Raw genomic sequence first — 27995 nt, 5'->3', positions numbered from 1 at the left:
AGAGGTGGTTACAGAGGAGGGAGGGGGAGTGGAGGAGGGAGAGGGGGAAGAAGAGCGAGGGGGAGGTGTAGGTGTGGGTTTGGACAAAGGGGTTGAGGTGAGTGGAGTAGTTCCGGCAGAGGGAGGGATGGAGCAGGGGGAGGAGAGGAGGAGCGAAATGGGGGTGTAGGGGTGGGTTTGGGGCGAGGGGTCAGTGGCAGGGCTGGGATGAGGGAGAAAGGAGTGGGAGCAGAGGAGGGGGTGTAGGAGGCCAGGGGAGAAGCTGATGTGGGTGTGGCTGCAGGTACAGCGACAGGATGTGTGTGTGTGGCTGTGTGTGTGTGTGCAGGGCAGTGTGTAGAGACATGATCAGGGATGGGCTGCATAGAGCCTAGGTTATGTGCTTGTATCTGTGCATTGAAGGGGGGCATCTGTAACCGTTGTGCTGAGACTTGTACTGGTAGGGGAGTAGTCAACACTCCCACACTGCCACCCCTTGCTAGCTGCGTCCCAGCCAGGAATGACGCTGGAAGCAGGTTACCTCCAGAGGCCTTCCGCTGGAGAGGGGGGTGAGGCTGCATGCTTGCCCAGGATCGATGAGGCAGGGTGGGCTGCGAGGCGGAGAGGAGCCTGGCCTCCTGGGTGAGCCTCCCAAGTGCAGGCAGGCCCTGGTTGCTGCTGCCTCCGTGACGCAATAGCGCCTCCTTGGCCCCATGCTGGCCAGCCATGGAACTGCAAGTGTCTGACATGACACTGGTGGCTGCAGTTGGATTCACGTGGTAGAACAGATGGGTTGTGGTGGCCCCTCCTACCTTGGGGATTCCTGGGGTTCCACACATCACTGAAGAGTGTTCCGGGTGGAGGCGGAGACTGTAGTGCAGGGTCTTTCCTAATTGGAGCGACGTGGAAACAGAGGAGGCCGGTGTGGGTGGGGTTTGAGCAACAGGGGGTGATATCACACCTCCCGGGGGGACCATGGGGAAGGGCGAGGGGGAGGGGAAGGCAGGAAACCCTCTAGGGGACAGCCCCCCCATCCCTCCTACTCCCATCATCCCAATGAGGGAACTCACAGAGGGGCGCAGGGGCTGCAGGACAGGGGGCCGCGGGGGGGAGAGGGGGAAGGAGACGGAGGATGATGGAGAGATGGAGGGGAGGAATATAGCGCCTCCTAGCGCATGTTGCTGCTGTAGCTGATGTTGAAGCTGCTGTTGCTGCTGCTGCTGGTGCATGAGGGCGATGGCCACGTTAGTCGTAGCGGCCGCCGTCTGGAGCGGAGCGTGGATCAGTGGAGCCCAGATCAGTGGGTGGGGCCTAGGGGACACCGTACCACTTCCTCCTGTGGCTCCTCCCCTTCCTGCAGCGGCAGCAGCGATGGCCTCCTGCATGGCTGGCATGCTGTCGTGTTTAACGGTCTGCTGAACCAGCATGCTGTCACAGGAGCCCAGCCCTCCCATGCCTAGCCCCGTCCCCCTTCCTCCTCGACCCCCCCGCCCCAAACCGCTGCCCCCGCCATGGAACCCGCCTGGGACGGCTTCCTCATCAGGATAGAGTTCTTCCTACCTGCAGAGTAGAACAAAGAAGAGAGAAGAGAATAGAATGAAACGATCAAAACAGAAACAAACTGATGGAGGGGATGGATACTGTTCCTGTCTGACACAAATGGAGGAAAACAAGAGCAAGAAGAAAGTGGTAGAAACTAAAGTGAGGGTCAAACAACACAGTTGTAACGAGGCTGACAGGGCTGAGTGGCTGATTAAAGATCACAAACAGAACCAGGTATCTGCTCTAGCTCTCTGTTCTAACAGCTCTCTGTTCTAACAGCTCTCTGTTCTAACAGCTCTCTGTTCTAACAGCTCTCTGTTCTAACAGCTCTCTGCTCTAGCTCTCTGTTCTAACAGCTCTCTGTTCTAACAGCTCTCTGTTCTAGCTCTCTGTTCTAACAGCGCTCTGTTCTAACAGCTCTCTGCTCTAGCTCTCTGTTCTAACAGCTCTCTGTTCTAACAGCTCTCTGTTCTAACAGCTCTCTGTTCTAACAGCTCTCTGTTCTAACAGCTCTCTGCTCTAGCTCTCTGTTCTAACAGCTCTCTGTTCTAACAGCTCTCTGCTCTAGCTCTCTGTTCTAACAGCTCTCTGTTCTAACAGCTCTCTGTTCTAACAGCTCTCTGTTATAACAGCTCTCTGTTCTAACAGCTCTCTGTTCTAACAGCTCTCTGTTCTAACAGCTCTCTGCTCTAGCTCTCTGTTCTAACAGCTCTCTGTTCTAACAGCTCTCTGCTCTAGCTCTCTGTTCTAACAGCTCTCTGTTCTAACAGCTCTCTGCTCTAGCTCTCTGTTCTAACAGCTCTCTGTTCTAACAGCTCTCTGTTCTAACAGCTCTCTGTTCTAACAGCTCTCTGTTCTAACAGCGCTCTGTTCTAACAGCTCTCTGTTCTAACAGCTCTCTGTTCTAACAGCTCTCTGTTCTAACAGCTCTCTGTTCTAACAGCTCTCTGTTCTAACAGCTCTCTGTTCTAACAGCGCTCTGTTCTAACAGCTCTCTGTTCTAACAGCTCTCTGTTCTAACAGCTCTCTGTTCTAACAGCTCTCTGTTCTAACAGCTCTCTGTTCTAACAGCTCTCTGTTCTAACAGCTCTCTGTTCTAACAGCGCTCTGTTTTTCTAGCAGTTTCTCAATTCAATTCAATTCAAAGGGCTTTATTGGCATGGGAAACATATTTTAACAGTACATAATAAACAAAAGTGAAAAAAATACAAATTTACAGTAAACAGTAAATTCACTAAAGTTCCAAAATAATAAAGATGTTTCAAATGTCATATTATGTGCAAATACAAAAGGGAAAATAGTTTCTCTCTTCCTTAACCTGCCTTGAAGGGCTTCTGCAACTGAAGGTCATTTACAAATAAAATCTGAATTGATTCAAAAAATGCTATTCGCTGGCAAGATCTTTGCACAAAGCACTATAGAAATGAAACTGAATTGAAAACTGAGTCATTGCAAGTAATGGACCGATTGGCAGGTGCTTGAGCCAATCGGGAGAGGCTTAGTACCGATGCGGTCCAACCGGTCGACGGCCACCGTCTCGAAGGCCCGTCTCATCATAGGGTGTTCCTCCAGGACCTCGTTGAAGCTGTCCACACTGAGGGAGTAGAGACGACAGTATGTATCCGCTCTGACGCTCGCCGTCCTCCGGCCCCGAGTCAACAAACAGATCTCTGAGAGATAGAGGGAGAGGGGGGCGGGGGATAATGGGGGAGAAGGGAAGAGGGGTGAGAGAGTGGAAAAAATAAGATTTTGTTGAAGAAATTGTGAAATTGAAGAACTGATTAATCTAACACACAACCACACCTTTCCCCTTCCACTTCCCTTTTTCCTCACACTGTCCTTACCCTAAACCCTCCCTCCCCATTCTCCCTCCTCCCCTCACCCCCAAAGTAGGACCCGTCACTGAGTTTGGTCTCCTTGTTTCCGCGGGTGAGTATGCCGACTCGTCCGTGTTGAATGAAGTACATCTTGCGTCCCACCGTGCCCTCACGGATGATGAAGTCATTGGGCTGGAACACCTCGAAGCGAAGCTTGGTCAGCACTGCCGTCACAAAGTTAGGGTCCGCGTTAGCAAACAGCGGCATGTGAGCCACCAGGCTACGGCAGTTAAAGCTAACTATCGCCTGAGAGGGGGGGAAAGAGAGGGGGAGGGAGGGGGGAGGAGTTGGGAAGTCAGTTAGAATGCACAAAAACTGAATTGTATCAGTACGTTTTAATTTTCTTTCATGTAAAATGTTTTTTAGGTAGTTTGAATCGACTGGTTTGAGCAGGTGTTTTTTTTAGTTACGCTATAGCTAGCTTTCGTAACTTGTAACAGTGTGTGTGCGTGTGTGCCTGCGTGTGTGCCTGTATCCGTGGCTCGTGCGTGTGTGCGTGCCTCGTGCATGTGTGTGTGCGTGCCTCGTGTGTGTGTGTGTGTGTGTGTGTGTGTGCGTGCCTCGTGTGTGCGTGTGTTACCTCCTTTAGTGGTTCGCTGAGTTCACCCAGTATGTTCTCCTCGTCAAACATCTTGCCCTGGAAGCGATGCTCGTAGTACTCATGAATCCTCTGACGGACATCTGCAGGGAGCTTATGGAACGACATGTACTGCTCCACCTGCTTATACTGGAACACAACGTCAATACAATGTCAATACAACGGGAATACAACAATACAACGTCAATACAATATTAACACAACATCAATACAATATTAATACAACATCAATACAATATTAATACAACGTCAATATAATATTAACACAACGTCAATACAATATTAATACAACATCAATACAATATTAATACCACGTCAATACAATATTAATACCACGTCAATACAATATTAATACCACGTCAATACAATATTAATACCACGTCAATATAATATTAATACAACATCAATACAATATTAATACAACGTCAATATAATATTAATACAACGTCAATACAATATTAATACAACATCAATACAATATTAATACAACGTCAATACAATATTAATACCACATCAATACAATATTAATACCACGTCAACATAATATTAATACAACATCAATACAATATTAATACAACGTCAATACAATATTAATACAACGTCAATACAACATTAATATATTAATACCACGTCAATATAATATTAATACAACATCAATACAATATTAATACAACGTCAATATAATATTAATACAACGTCAATACAATATTAATACAACGTCAATACAACATTTATATATTAATACCACGTCAATATAATATTAATACAACATCAATACAATGTTAATACAATGTCAATATAATATTAATACAACGTCAATACAATATTAATAGCACATCAATATAATATTAACACAATGTCAATATAATATTAATACAACGTCAATACAAAGTCAATATAATATTAATACAATATTAATACCACGTCAATACAATATTAATACAACGTCAATACAACGGGAATACAACAATACAACGTCAATATAATATTAATACAACGTCAATATAATATTAACACAACGTCAATACAATATTAATACAACGTCAATACAATATTAATATATTAATACCACGTCAATATAACATTAATACTACATCAATACAATATTAATACAACGTCAATATAATATTAATACCACGTCAATACAATATTAATACCACGTCAATATAATATTAATACAACATCAATACAATATTAATACCACGTCAATACAATATTAATACAACATTAATACCACGTCAATATCATATTAATACAACGTCAATATAATATTAATACAACGTCAATATAATATTAATACAACGTCAATACAATATTAATACAACGTCAATATAATATTAATACAATGTTAATACAGCGTTAATAAAAGCACACATACACACACTATACTGCTTTACTACAGTATAATACACACTATACTGCTTTACTACAGTATAATACACACTTGACTGGCTGAGCAGGAAGAGTGTTTATGAGTGGAGTATGGTTCCTTTACAGTCTCCTGCCTTTGAGGAGTCAACAAATTAATTGGATGAATGGTTGGATAGAGAGAATAAGGGACAGAGGAATGGAGAGAGAGTTGGAGGGAGGGATAGAGAGGGTCCTAATCTCTTACTTTCTCCTGGTACTGTCGTCTTGAGGAGTCCAGGGACTGTATGAGAGCGGTGGCATGGCCAATGAACATGGCATAGCAGGTGGCACCAATGATCATACTGAGCATGGTGAGCCACACGTCTGTCATGCCCTCTGGAGCCTGGGCACCGTAGCCAATACACAACATGTGGCTCATTGCCTTGAAAAGGGCATAGGAGTACTGGATCCCCCACGTATCATTCTGGACGGAGAGAGAGATGGAGAGAGAGGTGGAGAGAGAGTTAAACAGGCCCTTCTACAGAGGGAGAGGTGGAGATAGAGGTGGAGAGAGAGTTAATGTTACTGTCATTTAATTATTCCAATATGTTTTCATTAATTGAATTCCCTTAATCTATTTTATGAGAATTTGTAAGATTCTTGTTTGCATAAAATAGACGGAGACCAGTCTTATCAATAATAGGTAACATAATTTATTCTCGGAGCGCGCTGCCACGTTACCACAAGCAACAGTTTATATACAATAACATGACGTCATTTCATTGCTTCTAGAATGAATCCCCTCCTCCCGACCTAGAATTAAGTGAGTTTAAAAGTTCATTCCAACTCACTAACACACTCACAGGTCACACAACATAACTGAATTAACTATTGACCCCTCACCATTATCGATCACCACTTAGCTGACAGTTCTAATTAACAGAAAACCTAGGAATGCACTCACTGCCTTATCTAAAACACCCCAGAGCTAAGTTTTGTCGGTTCAACCATAGGTTAACTACCTTATCTGCTTACTTAATCCACAACCCACTCCTTTCTGCCTAGTTGGAATGGTGTTCATTAACTTTAATTACTCCTTGTCCGTGTCACACAATCCCTTCTTATGAACTCATATTGTTAATCAGATATAATAAAACAGAGTATAAGTTTACTTAGTTACAGTTCCATTTAAAATGAGAATATTGTTCAGTCATTTATTCATAATATTCCTAACAGTTAAACAAGCCCTTCTACAGAGGGAGTCCGAGAGGAAGGGAGAGAGGTGGAGAGAGAGGTGCAGAGAGAGATGGAGAGAGGTGGAGAGAGAGTTAAACAGGCCCTTCTACAGAGGGAGACCGAGAGGGAGAGAGAGAGGTCGAGAGAGAGGTCGAGAGAGAGGTGGAGAGAGAGGTGGAGAGAGATGTGGAGAGAGATGTGGAGAGAGAGATGGAGAGGTGCAGAGAGAGAGGTCGAGAGAGAGATGGAGAGAGAGATGGAGAGAGAGGTGGAGAGAGAGATGGAGAGAGAAGTCGGGAGAGAGATGGAGAGAGGTGGAGCGAGAGATGGAGAGAGAGGTGGAGAGAGAGTTAAACAGGCCCTCCTACAGAGGAAGAGGGAGAGGTGGAGAGAAATGGAGAGAGAGGTGGAGAGAGAGTTAAACAGGCCCTCCTACAGAGGAAGAGAGAGAGATGGAGAGAGAGATGGAGAGAGAGTTAAACAGGCCCTTCTACAGAGGGAGTCCGAGAGGAAGAGGGAGAGGGAGAAGAAGGTGGAAGGGAGGGAGGGATGAGTGGTACACCAAAAAGCTAGAGGAAAATAATAATAGAATAGCTCTAAAATATCTTATCAAGCCAGTGTGTGTTAGCCAATCATGCAATGAAGCATATTTGATTGCTTGTGTGTGTGTGTGTGTGTGTGTGTGTGTGAGGCCAATTATATCCTGTTCTGTTAAATGGTCCAGCGGGTGGCACATGGCTTTCTCTGGGGGAAAACACTCAGCCTCAGCTGGCCTAGCACAGTCACCCCGGCAACCACTGAGGAAACACTGCCGAGACGGGAGTCAGCGAAACACACAGCCGTGTGTATGTGTGCGTGTGTGTTCATATCTCAATCTACTCCATCAGTAGGATGTTTAAGTTGGGAGATGTTTTATTGTGTTGATAGTCCCTTTTATTCCAACCAGACATGCTGCTACATGAACCAATAAACTAACACAGAAAGCAAACAACGTCCGACACGAGGATACACACACACTCTGTCTCTGTCTACACACACAGTCTCTCTGTCTACACACACACTCTATCTCTCCCTCTGTCTACACACTCTCTCTCTCTGTCTACACACACACACACTCTCTCTTCCTCTGTCTACACACTCTCTCTCTTTCTCTGTCTACACACTCTCTCTCTCTGTCTACACACACTCTCTCTCTCTCTCTCTACATACACACTCTCTCTCCCTCTGTCAGTCCACTACCCCGTAATCAGTGCACACACAAACACCATATCAATAATGTCACACACACTGTGCACACAAGCCCTCCATTTGTGAGCGGGTCAACAACCCCCCACACATGTCTCAGTACCCATGTAACATTGGAGACGCAGCAGTCAGAGAGACAGACAGACAGATAGATAGATAGACACACAGAGTTTTATTTATTTTATTTTACCTTTATTTAACTAGGCAAGTCAGTTAAGAACAAATTCTTATTTTCAATGACTGCCTAGGAACAGTGGGTTAACTGCCTGTTCAGGGACAGAACGACAGATTTGTACCTTGTCAGCTCGGGGTTTGAACTTGCAACCTTCCGGTTACTAGTCCAACGCTCTAACCACTAGGTTACCTGCCGCCCCAGTGTAACTCACCACCATGTTATTCTTGGAGACCCAGCAGTCCAGGGGGAAGTCCTGCAGCATGGGAACCAGGAACTGTAGACATCCGTCCCAGTGGCACAGCAGCAGCATCATGCCTATCAGGTTGACTATCCTCACCATGGCACTGGCCAGGTCATAGGTCATATGGAAGATCTGGAGGGGAAGAGTTTGACATCACTTTAGTTTATTGACGTCTTGCGAGGGCACCTTTTATGATAGCAGCCTCTTCCCCAATGAAGAGGTAGATCAGCTGCCCCCGTAGCGGTCTCTCTTTCCCCTATACTATGCTGACCTCTCCTTTCGCCCTCTCAGCCTATGCCTCTCCCCTCTCACCTCCCTCTCTCCCTCCCCTCTGGCATGTTCCACTGACTGCCCTCTACCTTCTCTCTGGAGGATGTAACCAGTGAGTTGTGACAGTGGTAGTAAGTCTCTCTTTCCCTCCCTCCCCTCTTTCTCTACCTCCTCTCTCTGTGTTCCCAGCCTCTCACCTCCTCCCACTGGTGGATGTAGCGTATGAGTCGTGACAGGCGCAGCAGGCGCAGCAGGCTGAGGATCTTGGTGAAGCGTACGATGCGGAGGGCCCTGGCCGTCCTGTAAACCTCTGAGTCCAGCCGGGCCTCCAAGTCCACCATCAGGAAGATGTAGTCCACAGGGATGGACGACACAAAGTCCACCGCAAACCAGCTCTTTAGGTAGCGCTGACGGATAGCCCTGTGGTAGCATAGCATAATATAAAAGTAATTTCTATGGTTTCACAGTTAGCTTAGCACTGCATAGAACAACAGTTTATATTTATATGGTCTCACAGTTAGCTTAGCACTGCATAGAACAACAGTTTATATTTATATGGTCTCACAGTTAGCTTAGCACTGCATAGAACAACAGTTTATATTTATATGGTCTCACAGTTAGCTTAGCACTGCATAGAACAACAGTTTATATTTATATGGTCTCACAGTTAGCTTAGCACTGCATAGAACAACAGTTTATATTTATATGGTCTCACAGTTAGCTTAGCACTGCATAGAACAACAGTTTATATTTATATGGTCTCACAGTTAGCTTAGCATAGCGTAGACCAACATTGATTCCTATGGCCCCAGTAGTTATGGTTCTTTAGAAGAAATAACAAACAACTCCATTCATTCACATTCTGGAAGAACACCACACAGGGAAGCATTGCCTCCAGCTCTGTGTCACACACACACACACACACACACACACACACACACACACACACACACACACACACACACACACACACACACACACACACACACACACACACACACACACACACAGACACACACACACACACACACACACACACACACACACACACACACACACTGACTTGGGGTCTAGCAGTATCTCAGTGCTGTCCTCCTTGACGATACCGGTCCTGAAGTTGAGGACCAGGTCAACCAGGAAGAGAGTATCAGAGACCACGTTGAAGATGATCCAGGGAGGAGTGTTCTCATCCTTAAAGAAGGTGATTCCTACTGGCAGGATGATCAGGTTCCCCATCATCAAACACAACATGATCAGATCCCAGTAGAACCTGGGAGAGGAGAGGAGGGGAGGGGAGAGAGAAGGGTTCCCTATCACCAATACCAATGACATATCCCAATTGAACTCCCTGTACTATATTTTTCACCAAATATCACACTCCTCTCTTTCTCTTTTCTGTGGGACTCCAGTTCTGGGATCATTAATGGAATGATCCAGATGAACTACGACAACTCTCACACACCCGTCTCTCAGACAGTCTAGTTCCAGAGCCAGTGGTGGGTTTATAACCGTGATATTGAATAAAAGGATTACTAAGAGAAACACTCTGGACAACTGCTGTGGGCGATAATGACGTCATCCTGACCTTGGAATATAGAGGTATGAGTTAGAAGGGAACAAATGAATAACATCACTTCTGTATCACACTGTGGCAAACACACACACTAGAGGACACCACTATCTAACCCCCTACACACTGCTCCTCTAGTCTGGCAGAAGACACCACTATCTAACCCCCTACACACTGCTCCCACTAGTCTGGCAGAAGACACCACTATCTAACCCCCCTACACACTGTTCCTCTAGTCTGGCAGAAGACACCACTATCTAACCCCCTACACACTGCTCCTCTAGTCTGGCAGAAGACACCACTATCTAACCCCTACACACTGCTCCTCTAGTCTGGCAGAAGACACCACTATCTAACCCCCTACACACTGCTCCTCTAGTCTGGCAGAAGACATCACTATCTAACCCCCTACACACTGCTCCCACTAGTCTGGCAGAAGACACCACTACTAACCCCCTACACACTGTTCCTCTAGTCTGGCAGAAGACACCACTATCTAACCCCCTACACACTGCTCCTCTAGTCTGGCAGAAGACACCACTATCTAACCCCCTACACACTGCTCCTCTAGTCTGGCAGAAGACACCACTATCTAACCCCCTACACACTGCTCCTCTAGTCTGGCAGAAGACACCACTATCTAACCCCCGACACACTGTTCCTCTAGTCTGGCAGAAGACACCACTATCTAACCCCTACACACTGCTCCCACTAGTCTGGCAGAAGACACCACTATCTAACCCCCTACACACTGTTCCTCTAGTCTGGCAGAAGACACCACTATCTAACCCCCTACACACTGCTCCTCTAGTCTGGCAGAAGACACCACTATCTAACCCCCTACACACTGCTCCTCTAGTCTGGCAGAAGACACCACTATCTAACCCCTACACACTGTTCCTCTAGTCTGGCAGAAGACACCACTATCTAACCCCCTACACACTGCTCCTCTAGTCTGGCAGAAGACACCACTATCTAACCCCCTACACACTGCTCCTCTAGTCTGGCAGAAGACACCACTATCTAACCCCTACACACTGCTCCTCTAGTCTGGCAGAAGACACCACTATCTAACCCCCTACACACTGCTCCTCTAGTCTGGCAGAAGACACCACTATCTAACCCCTACACACTGCTCCTCTAGTCTGGCAGAAGACACCACTATCTAACCCCCTACACACTGTTCCTCTAGTCTGGCAGAAGACACCACTATCTAACCCCCTACACACTGCTCCTCTAGTCTGGCAGAAGACACCACTATCTAACCCCCTACACACTGCTCCTCTAGTCTGGCAGAAGACACCACTATCTAACCCCCTACACACTGTTCCTCTAGTCTGGCAGAAGACACCACTATCTAACCCCCTACACACTGTTCCTCTAGTCTGGCAGAAGACACCACTATCTAACCCCCTACACACTGCTCCTCTAGTCTGGCAGAAGACACCACTATCTAACCCCCTACACACTGTTCCTCTAGTCTGGCAGAAGACACCACTATCTAACCCCCTACACACTGTTCCTCTAGTCTGGCAGAAGACACCACTATCTAACCCCTACACACTGCTCCTCTAGTCTGGCAGAAGACACCACTATCTAACCCCTACACACTGCTCCTCTAGTCTGGCAGAAGACACCACTATCTAACCCCCCCCTACACACTGTTCCTCTAGTCTGGCAGAAGACACCACTATCTAACCCCCTACACACTGTTCCTCTAGTCTGGCAGAAGACACCACTATCTAACCCCCTACACACTGTTCCTCTAGTCTGGCAGAAGACACCACTATCTAACCCCCTACACACTGCTCCTCTAGTCTGGCAGAAGACACCACTATCTAACCCCTACACACTGCTCCTCTAGTCTGGCAGAAGACACCACTATCTAACCCCCTACACACTGTTCCTCTAGTCTGGCAGAAGACACCACTATCTAACCCCCTACACACTGTTCCTCTAGTCTGGCAGAAGACACCACTATCTAACCCCCCCTACACACTGCTCCTTAGTCTGGCAGAAGACACCACTATCTAACCCCTACACACTGTTCCTCTAGTCTGGCAGAAGACACCACTATCTAACCCCCTACACACTGTTCCTCTAGTCTGGCAGAAGACACCACTATCTAACCCCTACACACTGCTCCTCTAGTCTGGCAGAAGACACCACTATCTCACTCCCTACACACTGTTCCTCTAGTCTGGCATAAGACACCACTATCTAACCCCCTACACACTGCTCCTCTAGTCTGGCAGAAGACACCACTATCTAAACCCCCTACACACTGCTCCTCTAGTCTGGCAGAAGACACCAATATCTAACCCCCTACACACTGCTCCTCTAGTCTGGCAGAAGACACCACTATCTAACCCCGACACACTGTTCCTCTAGTCTGGCAGAAGACACCACTATCTAACCCCCTACACACTGTTCCTCTAGTCTGGCAGAAGACACCACTATCTAACCCCCTACACACTGTTCCTCTAGTCTGGCAGAAGACACCACTATCTAACCCCCACTGACACACTGTTCCTCTAGTCTGGCAGAAGACACCACTATCTAACCCCTACACACTGTTCCTCTAGTCTGGCAGAAGACACCACTATCTAACCCCCTACACACTGCTCCTCTAGTCTGGCAGAAGACACCACTATCTAACCCCCTACACACTGCTCCTCTAGTCTGGCAGAAGACACCACTATCTAACCCCTACACACTGTTCCTCTAGTCTGGCAGAAGACACCAATATCTAACCCCCTACACACTGTTCCTCTAGTCTGGCAGAAGACACCACTATCTAACCCCCTACACACTGCTCCTCTAGTCTTGCAGAAGACACCACTATCTAACCCCCTACACACTGCTCCCACTAGTCTGGCAGAAGACACCACTATCTAACCCCCACTATCTAACACACTGCTCCTCTGGCAGAAGACACCACTAGTCTGGCAGAAGACATCACTATCTAACCCCCTACACACTGCTCCTCTAGTCTGGCAGAAGACACCACTATCTAACCCCTACACACTGCTCCTCTAGTCTGGCAGAAGACACCACTATCTAACCCCTACCCCCTACACACTGCTCCTCTAGTCTGGCAGAAGACACCACTATCTAACCCCTACACACTGCTCCTCTAGTCTGGCAGAAGACACCACTATCTAACCCCCTACACACTGCTCCACTAGTCTGGCAGAAGACATCACTATCTAACCCCCTACACACTGTCCTCTAGTCTGGCAGAAGACACCACTATCTAACCCCTACACACTGCTCCTCTAGTCTGGCAGAAGACACCACTATCTAACCCCCTACACACTGCTCCTCTAGTCTGGCAGAAGACACCACTATCTAACCCCCTACACACTGCTCCTCTAGTCTGGCAGAAGACACCACTATCTAACCCCCTACACACTGCTCCTCTAGTCTGGCAGAAGACACCACTATCTCACCCCCTACACACTGCTCCTCTAGTCTGGCAGAAGACACCACTATCTAACCTCCTACACACTGCTCCTCTAGTCTGGCAGAAGACACCACTATCTAACCCCCTACACACTGCTCCTCTAGTCTGGCAGAAGACACCACTATCTAACCCCCTACACACTGCTCCTCTAGTCTGGCAGAAGACACCACTATCTAACCCCCTACACACTGCTCCTCTAGTCTGGCAGAGGACACCACTATCTAACCCCCTACACACTGTTCCTCTAGTCTGGCAGAAGACACCACTATCTAACCCCTACACACTGCTCCTCTAGTCTGGCAGAAGACACCACTATCTAACCCTCCTACACACTGCTCCTCTAGTCTGGCAGAACACACCACTATCTAACCCCCTACACACTGCTCCTCTAGTCTGGCAGAAGACACCACTATCTAACCCCCTACACACTGCTCCTCTAGTCTGGCAGAAGACACCACTATCTAACCCCCTACACACTGTTCCTCTAGTCTGGCAGAAGACACCACTATCTAACCCCCTACACACTGCTCCTCTAGTCTGGCAGAGGACACCACTATCTAACCCCCTACACACTGCTCCACTAGTCTGGCAGAAGACACCACTATCTAACCCCCTACACACTGCTCCCACCAGTCTGGCAGAAGACACCACTATCTCACCCCCTACACACTGCTCCCACTAGTCTGGCAGAAGACACCACTATCTAACCCCCTACACACTGCTCCCACTAGTCTGGCAGAAGACACCACTATCTAACCCCCTACACACTGCTCCCACTAGTCTGGCAGAAGACACCACTATCTAACCCCCTACACACTGCTCCTCTAGTCTTGCAGAAGACACCACTATCTAACCCCCTACACACTGCTCCCACTAGTCTGGCAGAAGACACCACTATCTAACCCCCAACACACTGCTCCTCTAGTCTGGCAGAAGACACCACTATCTAACCCCCTACACACTGCTCCTCTAGTCTGGCAGAAGACACCACTATCTAACCCCTACACACTGCTCCTCTAGTCTGGCAGAAGACACCACTATCTAACCCCTACACACTGCTCCTCTAGTCTGGCAGAAGACACCACTATCTAACCCCCTCTACACACACTGCTCCCACTAGTCTGGCAGAAGACACCACTATCTAACCCCCTACACACTGCTCCCACTAGTCTGGCAGAAGACACCACTATCTCACTCCCTACACACTGCTCCTCTAGTCTGGCAGAAGACACCACTATGTAACCCCCTACACACTGCTCCTCTAGTCTGGCAGAAGACACCACTATGTAACCCCCTACACACTGCTCCTCTAGTCTTGCAGAAGACACCACTATCTAACCCCCTACACACTGCTCCTCTAGTCTGGCAGAAGACACCACTATCTCACTCCCTACACACTGCTCCTCTAGTCTGGCAGAAGACACCACTATCTCACCCCCTACACACTGCTCCTCTAGTCTGGCAGAAGACACCACTATCTAACCCCCTACACACTGCTCCTCTAGTCTGGCAGAAGACACCACTATCTAACCTCCTACACACTGCTCCTCTAGTCTGGCAGAAGACATCACTATCTAACCCCCTACACACTGCTCCTCTAGTCTGGCAGAACACACCACTATCTAACCCCCTACACACTGCTCCTCTAGTCTGGCAGAAGACACCACTATCTAACCCCCTACACACTGCTCCTCTAGTCTGGCAGAAGACACCACTATCTCACCCCCTACACACTGCTCCTCTAGTCTGGCAGAAGACACCACTATCTAACCCCCTACACACTACTCCTCTAGTCTGCCAGTAGTCTTTAACAGAAATAAATTAAGATGTTGCTTAACTTCAGTAGATTCAAGTAGCACAGATAATAACATATTATCTGTCTCTGTGAGGCTTTGAGATTATGTACAAAGTAGACAGCCAGACAGACCGAAGGAGAGAGAGAGACATATATATATATATTGTAGCGGTTTCAGGGGCTGTGTGGTGAATGGACGGTATGTGCCTGCAAGGTTTCTGTGTTTTCTGCTTGCCAGAACCATGGACAGCTAAGTGAAGTATTCCTCAGAGGAAGGCGCATGGACATCTCAGGGGAAACTTCTAGACTGTAGCGGAACAGCCACACTTGTCTCCAGTTGTAATTAGAGCCAAACTGCGGACAGCTGAATCCAATCAGGGTCTTTATTTACCCGTGCCCTGGTTTTCTTTCTTGGTTCTTTCCTTTGACCCCGGCAGGTGAAGGAGTAGGAGGTTAGTGGAGCGGCAGAGTGTACGGTGGAGGAGGTTTTCCAGAAAAAAAGGAACTGATGATTTCAACAAGGATGGAACCCCCAAAGACCAAATTTGGAGGATCTTCCACTGGTGACGAAGTATTTACTCTGTTTGTTTTGAGTTGTGTATATGAGGAACGCTGCCTAAACCTGATAATAAAGTGGTTTAACCCTTCCCTTGGACTGGTGGTGTGTGTTTTGTATGTGTAAACGCTGCCTTACAAAGGTCTTGGCGCTGAAACCGCCACTATATATATATATATATAACTCAGCAAAAAAAGAAACGTCCCTTTTTCAGGACCCTGTCTTTCAAAGATAATTTGTAAAAATCCAAATAACTTCATCTTCATTGTAAAGGATTTAAACATTGTTTCCCATGCTTGTTCAATGAACTATAAACAATTCATGATCATGCACCTGTGGAATGGTCGTTAAGATACTAACAGCTTACAGACGGTAGGCAATTAAGTTCACAGTTATGAAAACTTAGGACACTAAAGAGGCCTTTCTACTGACTCTGAAAAACACCAAAAGAAAGCTGCCCAGGGTCTCTGCCCAGCTGCATGACCGGGCCTTAGGCATGCTGCAAGGAGGTATGAGGACTGCAGATGTGGCCAGGGCAATAAATTGCAATGTCCATACTGTGAGATGCCTAAGACAGCGCTACAAGGAGACAGGACGGACAGCTGATCGTCCTCACAGTGGCAGACCACGTGTAACAACACCTGCACAGGATCGGTACATCCGAACATCACACCTGCGGGACATGTACAGGATGGCAACACAACTGCCGAGTTACACCAGGAACACACAATCTCTCCATCAGTGCTCAGACTGTCCTCAATAGGCTGAGAGAGGCTGGACTGAGGGCTTGTAGGCCTGTTGTAAGGCAGGTCCTCACCAGACATCACCGGCAACAACGTCACCTATGGGCACAAATCCTCCGTCACTGGACCAGACAGGACTGGCAGAAAGTGCTCTTCACTGATGAGTCGCGGTTTTATCTCATCCGGGGTGGAGATGGGATTCGCGTTTATCGCCGATGGAATGAGCATTACAGCGAGGCCTGTATTCTGGAGCGGGATCGATTTGGAGGCGGAGGGTCCGTCATGGTCTGGGGCAATGTGTCACAGCATCACTGGACTGAGCTTGTTCTCATTGCATGCAATCTCAACGCTGTGCATTACAGGGAAGACATCCTCCTCCCTCATGTGGTACCCTTCCTGCAGGCTCATCCTGACATGACCCTCCAGCATGACAATGCCACCAGCCATATGTCAGTGTTCTGCCGTGGCCAGCGAAGAGCCCGGATATCAATTCCATTGAACCCGTCTGGGACCTGTTTGATCGGAGGGTGAGGGCTAGGGTCATTCCCCCCAGAAATGTCCGGGAACTTGCAGGTGCCTTGGTGGAAGACTGGGGTAACATCTCACAGCAAGAACTGGCAAATCTGCTGGTGCAGTCCATGAGGAGGCGATGCACTGCAGTACTTAATGCAGCTGGTGGCCACACCAGATACTGACTGTTACTTTTGATTTTGACCCCCGCCTTTGTTAAGGGACGCATCATTCCATTTCTGTTAGTCACATGTCTGTGGAACTTGTTCAGTTTATGTCTCAGTTGTTGAATCTTGTTATGTTCATACAAATATTTACAAGTGTTAAGTTTGCTGAAAATAAACGCAGTTGACAGTGAGAGGACGTTTCTTTTTTTGCTGAGTTTATGCGTGAAGACACTAAAGAACAGACACCTTCCAGAGAACATATCACCAAACCTCATTAAGTCTCTACACATTAGGTTCCTTTGTCCAAGCTGGGTTGTGACAGCTGATACCAGCACATTTTTGTGCCCACAAACAAATGACAACAAATGACAACAAGTCTGGAGAAGGGAAGAATGGGAGGGATTTTTCTCAGGGGAAAGATTAAAATGCTTGATGCTCAGAAATGGGTGACTGAATTGTTGCTGTGTACGTGCTGGGTACTTGCAGACCAGGCAGTCTGGCTGTTCTACACTAGAAAAAAAGTTACCAAAAGGTTAAATCAGCTGTCCTCGTAGGAGAACCCTTTTTGTTTCCAGGTAGAACTCATTTGAGATCCATGTAGAACCACAGAGGGTTCTACATGGACCCCTAATGGGTTCTTCAAAGGGTTTGCCAATGGGAACAGCCGAAGAACCCTTTTAGGTTCTAGATAGCACCTTGTTTCCTAAGTGCATTTGCCCTATGGCTGGGTGTGGTTGGCTAAAAGAGAACCAGATGCATAGTGAGAGAAATGAGTTCAATCTGTATTCATCCTGTTACACCCACATAAACCAATCTGTATTCATCCTGTTACACCCACATAAACCAATCTGTATTCATCCTGTTAAACCCACATAAACCAATCTGTATTCATCCTGTTACACCCACATGAACCAATCTGTATTCATCCTGTTACACCCACATAAACCAATCTGTATTCATCCTGTTACACCCACATAAACCAATCTGTATTCATCATGTTACACCCACATAAACCAATCTGTATTCATCCTGTTACACCCACATAAACCAATCTGTATTCATCCTGTTACACCCACATAAACCAATCTGTATTCATCATGTTACACCCACATAAACCAATCTGTATTCATCCTGTTACACCCACATGAACCAATCTGTATTCATCCTGTTACACCCACATGAACCAATCTGGATGAATACGTTCCCAGATCTGTTTTTGCTGAACAGAGTTCCAGTCAATTTATTTCAGGAGATGAATGTCATAGAAATTCCAATTCTGAATTGTAAGATTCTCATTGACATCCTCACCAGTGTTCTATTCATGAGCAGACTGGAGTTGGAATGGAATTTCTGCTCTACTGGACTCCAACCAAAGCAGTCATCTATCTTAATACAAGTCACTTCCTTCCTGTGTCTCAGTTCATTGTTTTCCTGTTAGAACTTGACAAAATGTAAATTACAACTAAGGTTCCGGTGTATGGGTAGACACACATGCAGAGACATGCTCAGCCACACCTTGAAGTATCTGCAGGTTTTTAAAGAAATAGCAGAACATTTCTGACATGCAAATTAGTCTTATCTCATCTTCCTAATCTTAGCTGATGCAGTACATACCAACTTCTCTCTCTTAAACAAAACTAAAGCATCTGGGACATATCTACTTTTCCCTCTCTCTCTTTCCCTCTTTCCCTCTTTCTCCTTCCACCCTCTCATTTTCATCTTTCTCCTTCCCCCTCTCTCTCTTTCCAATTTTCTACTTCCCCCTCTCTCTTGTTACCCTCTTTCTCCTTCCTCCCTCTCTTTCCCCACTTTCTCTCTCCCCCCTGCCTCCCTGTATTCTCACAACAATTATTTTAGCTTTATTGGCCTGAAATATATGCATATCTAATATATGTTCTCTCCCTCTAACGTCTCTCTTAATACGTTTTTCTCCAACTGTCTCCCCCTCTCTTTCTGTTCCTCATTATGTCCTGGCTACTCGTATTATCTTAATGAGGTGAAGGGTGTGAGAGCTTATCACCAGACTCAACCAGATAGACTTTATACACCCACACACACACACCCCTCCGGAGACCAAGGTCATCGTCAGGACAAAACACACCTTAGGGCTTTGCCACTAAGCTCTCTGTCTTTTGTTCCCTCTATTGTTCCCTCCTCATCAGTCTGTCGCTCTCCCTTCTCTATTCCAATCTACAGGTACCTAATTGAAAGATTAGATGCCTGAATTATGCATAATGAATACACTACATGCACAATTTAGAATATTATGCATAATTTATGCATATTCAATTGTGATAACATAATGAATAATGCAGTCATTTACATATTGTGATGGAATGTGTGAATAGTAATAAAAGAGGAAATCCAATTCTCTAACCTCTCCTCTGTACCTCCCTCATCCCTCCATCTCCCTCCCTCCATCACCTGACTGAAATCAGTAGAGGGATAGCTGATCTCCATTGAGTTGTAGAGTGTGAGAAAGAAAAAAAGAGAATGTGTTCGTATGTGTGTGTGCTTGTGTGTGTGTGTGTTCGTATGTGTGTGTGTGCTTGTGTGTGTGTTCGTATGTGTGTGTGTGCTTGTGTGTGTGTGTTCGATTGAGGCTCGTAGAACCAAAGTGGGCCAGGAGACTGGGGGATCAAATAATCCATTGTTTCTGAGGCCTGTCTGGAGATTACTACTCTGTCTCTCTCGCCACACAGAAACCACTCGACAGGTGGTTGATTATCCATCAGTCAACAAAGTTTTTTGAAAGTTTCAAACACACCCAAGGCTAGTGTAACAGTATAATTTTAGTCTGTCCCCTCGCCGGGCTCGAACCAGCGACCCTCTGCACACATAGACAACTGACACCCACGAAGCATCGTTACCCATCGATCCACAAAAGCCGCGGCCCTTGCAGTGCAAGGGGAACCAATACTTCAAGGTCTCAAAGCGAGTGACGTCACCAATTGAAACGCTATTAGCACGTTTCAATTGGTTACACTAGCAACCAGCAGAAAATTTCTCATCTAATTCCCTGAAGTGATTTTATTTATTTATTTATTTTACCTTTATTTAATTAGGCAAGTCAGTTAAGAACAAATTCTTATTTACAATGACGGCCTACCCCGGCTAAACCCTAACCCGGACAACGCTGGGCCAATTGTGCACGGCCCTATGGGACTCCCAATCACGGCCGGTTGTGATACAGCCTGGAATCGAACCAGGGTCTGTGGTGACGCCGCTAGCACTGAGATGCAGTGCCTTAGACTGCTGCACCACTCTGAGTTTTCAACATGTTTCCCCATCTAATTCCCTGAAGTGATTTCAACATGATGAAATGTTCACAGACATCCAACGCCTGAAGTTAAAGACATTTCATTTTAAGAATCACCTCATTCTAAGGACTGTCAATGTGACGGTTTTCTCAAAAAAGATTTGTGATTCTAAAACACTGTCAGTAAGTAGCCAGCAGGGGGTGTTGTGGTGGGTTCACTCACAAGACCACACACACAGGGCCAGGCCAGCAGGCCCCCATGTAAACCCCTGTCTATATCAAATCAAATCAAATTGTATTTGTCACACGCGAGTTAAAATGTATTCCATTTTGTGTTCGCATCCCAATATTACACTTTATATACATCACAGAAGACTGAAATATAACAAAACTGTTTGACATAGAAACATCAGATTTTCAACGGCTTTTTTGAAATTATGTTTATTACTTATAAAAGTCTGAAAAATATGAATAACATTTCACCCGTGAAGCCACTAGGTCATTTGACTGCAGGAAAGGGCTACAAAACTACAGTAAAAAGAAACTAGACAGGATACAGCACATTCTAAGAAAGTATCTTCCTCCCTCTCTCTCTCCCCCTTACGCTCCCCTCTCTCTCTCCCTTCCTCTCCCCTCCCACTCTCTCCCCCTTACGCTCCCCTCCCTCTCTCTCCCCCTTACGCTCCCCTCCCTCTCTCTCTCCCTTCCTCTCCCCTCCCACTCTCTCCCCCTTACGCTCCCCTCCATCTCTCTCCCCCTCCTTCTCTCCCCTCTCTCTCTCCCTTCCTCTCCCCTCCCTCTCTCCCCCTTATGCTCCCCTCCCTCTCTCTCCCCCTTCCTCTCCCCTCCCTCTCTCTCTCCCTTCCTCTCCCCTCCCACTCTCTCCCCTTACGCTCCCCTCCCTCTCTCTCCCCCTCCTTCTCTCCCTTCCTCTCCACTCCCACTCTCTCCCCCTTATGCTCCCCTCCCTCTCTCCCCCCTCCTTCTCTCCCCTCTCTGTCTTTCCCCCTCCCTCTCTCCTCATTCTCTCCCCTCTCTGTCTCTCTCCCCTCCCTCTCCCTCCTTCTCTCCCCCTCCCACTCTCCCCTCCCTCTCTCCTCTCTCTCTCCCTTCCTCTCCCCCTCCCTCTCTCCTCATTCTCTCCCCTCTCTGTCTCTCTCCCCCTCCCTCTCCCTCCTTCTCTCCCCCTCCCTCTCTCCCCTCCCTCTCTCCTCATTCTCTCCCCTCTCTCTCTCCTTCCTCTCCCCTCCCTCTCTCTCTCCCCTCTCTGTCTTTCCCCCTCCCTCTCTCCTCATTCTCTCCCCTCTCTGTCTTTCCCCCTCCCTCTCTCCTCATTCTCTCCCCTCTCTGTCTTTCCCCCTCCCTCTCTCCCCTCCCTCTCTCCTCATTCTCTCCCCTCTCTGTCTTTCCCCTCCCTCTCTCCTGATTCTCTCCCCTCTCTGTCTTTCCCCCTCCCTCTCTCCTCATTCTCTCCCCTCTCTCTTTCCCCCTCCCTCTCTCCCCTCCCTCTCTCCTCATTCTCTCCCCTCTCTGTCTTTCCCCCTCCCTCTCTCCTCATTCTCTCCCCTCTCTGTCTTTCCCCCTACCTCTCTCCCTCCCTCTCTCCTCATTCTCTCCCCTCTCTGTCTTTCCCCTCCCTCTCTCCTGATTCTCTCCCCTCTCTGTCTTTCCCCCTCCCTCTCTCCTGATTCTCTCCCCTCTCTGTCTTTCCCCCTCCCTCTCTCCTCATTCTCTCCCCTCTCTCTTTCCCCCCCTCCCTCTCTCCTGATTCTCTCCCCTCTCTCTTTCCCCCTCCCTCTCTCCTCATTCTCTCCCCTCTCTCTTTCCCCCTCCCTCTCTCCTGATTCTCTCCCCTCTCTCTTTCCCCCTCCCTCTCTCCTCATTCTCTCCCTCTCTCTTTCCCCCTCCCTCTCTCCTCATTCTCTCCCCTCTCTCTTTCCCCCTCCCTCTCTCCTGATTCTCTCCCCTCTCTGTCTTTCCCCCTCCCTCTCTCCTCATTCTCTCCCCTCTCTCTTTCCCCCTCCCTCTCTCCCCCTTCCTCTGATTCCCTTCCTTCAATTCTCCCTCTATTCACAAATCCTCTCTTTCTCTCTCTATTCTAAGGAGCTTCTACTAACTTAGTAACAAGGACGTTCCTGAAGGATGTTCCCCAACGTCATCATCAGCTCACCACCAGCCAGCCTGCACATCCCGTCTCTTCTCTCCCTCTGTCTTTCCTCTCAGGGTACATCCCATTAGCTTCCCCTTCTCAGCCTCTCCTTCACTGGTCTGAAAGACTTGATAAACTGTGGAAACCTCATCAAATCTCTTCAGTGGTTATGAGGGAAAGGAAAGGACTCAAGGAGATGAGGCTATAGAGGTCAGATGAAGACACAGCCTTTATTCATTGATATGGATGGAATGGAGTAGCCTACATGAGATTTGATAGGGGTGACATGCTCTCTCTCTATCCTGTCCTGTCTTTCACACCTCTTTCTTTCCCCCTCTCTCTTTCCATCCCTCCCTCCCTCTCTTCCTCTATTTATAGTGTTGTGGTTAGTGATGTGACGTTGCTGTAAGGGTGTTTCACCCACACTCTGTCTGACCTGTTCCCTCCACTGTCTTATATATCCTCAACACATCTCTCTCCCTCTGATCATCCCTTTATCCATCATCCATCCATCCATCCATCTCCATATCACTCCTCTCTTTCCTTCCTTCCTTCCTTCCTTCCTTCCTTCCTTCCTTCCTTCCTTCCTTCCTTCCTTCCTTCCTTCCTTCCTTCCTTCCTTCCTTCCTTCCTTCCTTACCTGAAGTAGGATGGACATACTGTATTCTCCCTCTGGGTCATGGCCCCACTGTGTCTTTCACCTCGTCTCTCTCCCATCCAAAGACTCCCTGACTCTCTCTCCACTCCCTCACTCTGCCTCTCCACCCCACCCTCTCCCTCCCCCCTTTCAAGGCTGTATGGTCTGTATGGAGCTGAAGTGGCTGTCAGAGGGCATGATATTTTCCATTCCCTAGGGCTGTAGGGGTGTATGGTGTGTACCTGAAGTCGCTGTAGGGGTGTATGGTGCGTACCTGAAGTCGCTGTAGGGGTGTATGGTGCGTACCTGAAGTCGCTGTAGGGGTGTATGGTGCGTACCTGAAGTCGCTGTAGGGGTGTATGGTGTGTACCTGAAGTCGCTGTAGGGGTGTATGGTGTGTACCTGAAGTCGCTGTAGGGGTGTATGGTGCGTACCTGAAGTCGCTGTAGGGGTGTATGGTGCGTACCTGAAGTCGCTGTAGGGGTGTATGGTGCGTACCTGAAGTCGCTGTAGGGGTGTATGGTGCGTACCTGAAGTCGCTGTAGGGGTGTATGGTGCGTACCTGAAGTCGATGTAGGGGGTATGGTGCGTACCTGAAGTCGCTGTAGGGGGTATGGTGCGTACCTGAAGTCGCTGTAGGGGGTATGGTGCGTACCTGAAGTCGCTGTAGGGGGTATGGTGCGTACCTGAAGTCGCTGTAAGGGTGTATGGTGCGTACCTGAAGTCGCTGTAGGGGTGTATGGTGCGTACCTGAAGTCGCTGTAGGGGTGTATGGTGCGTACCTGAAGTCGCTGTAGGGGTGTATGGTGCGTACCTGAAGTCGCTGTAGGGGTGTATGGTGCGTACCTGAAGTCGCTGTAGGGGTGTATGGTGTGTACCTGAAGTCGCTGTAGGGGTGTATGGTGCGTACCTGAAGTCGCTGTAGGGGTGTATGGTGCGTACCTGAAGTCGCTGTAGGGGTGTATGGTGTGTACCTGAAGTCGCTGTAGGGGTGTATGGTGTGTACCTGAAGTCGCTGTAGGGGTGTATGGTGCGTACCTGAAGTCGCTGTAGGGGTGTATGGTGCGTACCTGAAGTCGCTGTAGGGGTGTATGGTGCGTACCTGAAGTCGCTGTAGGGGTGTATGGTGCGTACCTGAAGTCGCTGTAGGGGTGTATGGTGCGTACCTGAAGTCGATGTAGGGGGTATGGTGCGTACCTGAAGTCGCTGTAGGGGGGTATGGTGCGTACCTGAAGTCGCTGTAGGGGGTATGGTGCGTACCTGAAGTCGCTGTAAGGGTGTATGGTGCATACCTGAAGTCGCTGTAAGGGTGTATGGTGCGTACCTGAAGTCGCTGTAAGGGTGTATGGTGCGTACCTGAAGTCGCGGTAGGGGGTATGGTGCGTACCTGAAGTCGCTGTAGGGGTGTATGGTGCGTACCTGAAGTCGCTGTAGGGGTGTATGGTGCGTACCTGAAGTCGCTGTAGGGGTGTATGGTGCGTACCTGAAGTCGCTGTAGGGGGTATGGTGCGTACCTGAAGTCGCTGTAAGGGTGTATGGTGCGTACCTGAAGTCACTGTAGGGGGTATGGTGCGTACCTGAAGTCGCTGTAAGGGTGTATGGTGCGTACCTGAAGTCGCTGTAGGGGGATATGGTGCGTACCTGAAGTCGCTGTAAGGGTGTATGGTGCGTACCTGAAGTCGCTGTAGGGGTGTATGGTGCGTACCTGAAGTCGCTGTAGGGGTGTATGGTGCGTACCTGAAGTCGCTGTAGGGGTGTATGGTGCGTACCTGAAGTCGCTGTAGGGGTGTATGGTGCGTACCTGAAGTCGCTGTAGGGGTGTATGGTGCGTACCTGAAGTCGCTGTAAGGGTGTATGGTGCATACCTGAAGTCGCTGTAAGGGTGTATGGTGCGTACCTGAAGTCGCTGTAAGGGTGTATGGTGCGTACCTGAAGTCGCGGTAGGGGGTATGGTGCGTACCTGAAGTCGCTGTAGGGGTGTATGGTGCGTACCTGAAGTCGCTGTAGGGGTGTATGGTGCGTACCTGAAGTCGCTGTAGGGGTGTATGGTGCGTACCTGAAGTCGCTGTAGGGGGTATGGTGCGTACCTGAAGTCGCTGTAAGGGTGTATGGTGCGTACCTGAAGTCACTGTAGGGGGTATGGTGCGTACCTGAAGTCGCTGTAAGGGTGTATGGTGCGTACCTGAAGTCGCTGTAGGGGGATATGGTGCGTACCTGAAGTCGCTGTAAGGGTGTATGGTGCGTACCTGAAGTCGCTGTAGGGGTGTATGGTGCGTACCTGAAGTCGCTGTAGGGGTGTATGGTGCGTACCTGAAGTCGCTGTAGGGGTGTATGGTGCGTACCTGAAGTCGCTGTAGGGGTGTATGGTGCGTACCTGAAGTCGCTGTAGGGGTGTATGATCCACTCCCCTGCTGATTTGAGTCTCTCCTGCTCCATGGCCACGGCCTTGTGGGACCCAAACATGCGCAGGCTGAACTTGTTGACCCCCGGCTGCAGCATGGCTCCAAACTGTCTCTGGATGAAGGTGGACTGGTTGGAGTAGCTGTAGTCCTCCCCGTCTAGACCCATCCCAAACCCCCCCATGCCTCCCGTCCCAGACAGACTCCCCATCTCCGGCGTGCCCGCCACGGTGTTACAAGCCGTGTTTGTCGTGGTTTCTGGGCCCAACGCTACAATGACCACTCCGGTGCCGGTGGAGGAGGAAGTGGAGGCAAGGGCGGCGCGTGACGAGGAAAAGCCAACAGAACGCTGCTGGGTGGAGGAGAAGGGGGCTGGAGGAGGGGGCAGGGGGACAGGGGTGGTCGGTGTGCCAGCTGAACGGAAGGGGAGGCCGTCTCTGGTGGCACTCAAGATGGAGAGGCGCCGTCGCCCCCCTCCGGAACCGGACCCCTCGACCCCTGACCTGTCACCCTCCAGCGATGCCTGGGAGAGGCGGTACCCTGGGGAGGGCAGGCTGCCCTTACTGCGCCTCTTAGAGTCTCCTCCACTACGACCCGGCCGACCCTCACCCCCGCCAGGGGGCCCAACACCTCCCGCCACCCCATCCATCCCCTAACCAGGGAGAAGGGGGGCAAAGGGAGATCAATATAACCTGTCACTCTCAGATTCACTCTGTCACCCCCAGACCTGTCACTCTCAGATTGTGAAAACGGTCCTGTCAATGTTCAACTAGGAGCCTAATAACAGGCTATTAGCTAAGACTGTCTGGGAAAGAGAAAGGTGGTGATTAAATAGTTGACCTCAAGTTTTTATAATCTCCAATGGCTTGTAGTGATCTGTCTCCTCTCCACTGATCTGTGCATCCTAACCCCACCTCTGGGTGTTTGCCACGTAAAAACGAATAGATTTGTCACTCCAAAAATATGCTGGCAGTGCTTTCTCTTATCTCCTCCTTTCCCCAGCTCGCTTTTCTTCATCGAGATCTCTCCATCCTCCCTTGTTCTCCTGGCCTGAGGCCCACCTTCTCCTTTCTACTGCCGCCCTCAGCGTTTCCACACCAGGCATATTGGCACCTAATTCCTGGTCTCTCTCTCAGGGATAATGACGCAGGTCGCTCTTTGACCCTCCCTCTCTGGTTGTCAAGGATATGTCTCCCTCTTGCTCTCATCGACACATGGTAGTATTCTGTAAGAGTTCATCTTGACAGTGGATGAGAGGTGGTAGTTTTGGGTGGTTGGCTACCTATGAATGACAAGTACACGTGAGACTCATCAGCACGGATCGGTTTGTTTTAACGGACACAAATGGGCACGAGACACACACAGACAGACACTTGCACACAGTCTGACTCACCCACGCACTGATTTATACTGAAACACGCTTTCAAACATAGACAGAGATACACACACAGACACGAACATAAGCAAGAGTACACATGCAAGTGGTCGTACCCCCAATTTAGTCCATATTCGCCTAATATTCCCTTTGTCCGGGCACGTAAAACAAGACAAGCTGTTAGCGTCAGCATTGGGGTTATTTTCGGAATTCAGTTCGGAAACACACAAACAGAACAGACAACCTGGGCAAGTGCAGAATATGTGACGTCTCCAAACCCGCCCGGATAAATGTTCTGCTATTTCAGACGCGTTTCCCCTCCTCTTCCACTTCTCCAGTCAGTCCCAATGACATCCTTGGACCGTTACAGCGACATCGTTGGAGCCCATCCTATTCGTTTACGATTAACAAAACCTGTTTCATTTACATGTTTTTGACGAATCTTGATGAATAAAACCATGCAAGGAAATTAAGTGCACTTGAATGAATTATATCCATGAAGTCCTGTTCCAACCGGAATAACTTGTTGAGCTTGAGAAGGTATAGCCAAATATTTAAATAGGCAATTCTATGGCCAATCATAACTCAAAAGGAACGCGACACCAGTCTTAATATTCTGATTCCGATTGCAGACTGACTTCCAAAACGCCCGTCACCTCTCAGGCATGCACGCACGCACGCAACTGAAATATTAAATAAATAAATACACACAAAGGTCTGGATCTAATCGGCTTGTTACCATGGCAGCCGCATCCCCATCACCCTTCATTCCCCAGGCTGCACGCCCAGCCGGCGCAAGAAGCACACAGCACAGGTATGGGTGCCGCGTCATCCACCCCAATACAACCGGGGAATT

The 27995-nt window shown here is 48.4% G+C and overlaps 1 protein-coding gene across 1 annotated transcript; it reads right to left on the bottom strand.

Annotated features, from left to right (window-relative positions):
* Nucleotides 1-27900, bottom strand: LOC112247850 (potassium/sodium hyperpolarization-activated cyclic nucleotide-gated channel 3-like). The gene is made up of 10 exons (XM_042305130.1): nucleotides 25740-27900; nucleotides 9577-9783; nucleotides 8711-8933; nucleotides 8214-8375; nucleotides 5612-5830; nucleotides 3979-4125; nucleotides 3404-3644; nucleotides 3027-3191; nucleotides 1478-1539; nucleotides 1-1436 (listed from the first exon to the last, which is right to left on the bottom strand). Exons 1-10 carry the CDS (start codon nucleotides 26411-26413, stop codon nucleotides 9-11), a joined length of 3528 nt encoding a protein of 1175 aa, XP_042161064.1. The 5' UTR covers nucleotides 26414-27900; the 3' UTR covers nucleotides 1-8.
* Nucleotides 27901-27995: the final 95 nt, after the last annotated feature.

The sequence above is a fragment of the Oncorhynchus tshawytscha genome, linkage group LG23, assembly GCF_018296145.1.
Source record: "Oncorhynchus tshawytscha isolate Ot180627B linkage group LG23, Otsh_v2.0, whole genome shotgun sequence".
Classification (NCBI taxonomy): Eukaryota; Metazoa; Chordata; class Actinopteri; order Salmoniformes; family Salmonidae; genus Oncorhynchus; species Oncorhynchus tshawytscha.
The sequence above is the reverse complement of the archived record's forward strand: the minus strand, read 5'-3'. Positions and strand labels throughout refer to the sequence as shown.

What these genes read in the sequence shown, in the direction of transcription:
- LOC112247850 (XM_042305130.1), bottom strand. Translation starts at nt 26,413, where the DNA reads ATGGATGGGGTGGCGGGAGGTGTTGGGCCCCCTGGCGGGGGTGAGGGT. An exon ending in GACGACAGTACCAGGAGAAA is followed by an intron (nt 4,126 to 5,611) that starts GTAAGAGATTAG and finishes GTTGTGTTCCAG; the next exon opens with TATAAGCAGGTGGAGCAGTA. An exon ending in TGACGGGTCCTACTTTGGGG is followed by an intron (nt 3,192 to 3,403) that starts GTGAGGGGAGGA and finishes TCTATCTCTCAG; the next exon opens with AGATCTGTTTGTTGACTCGG.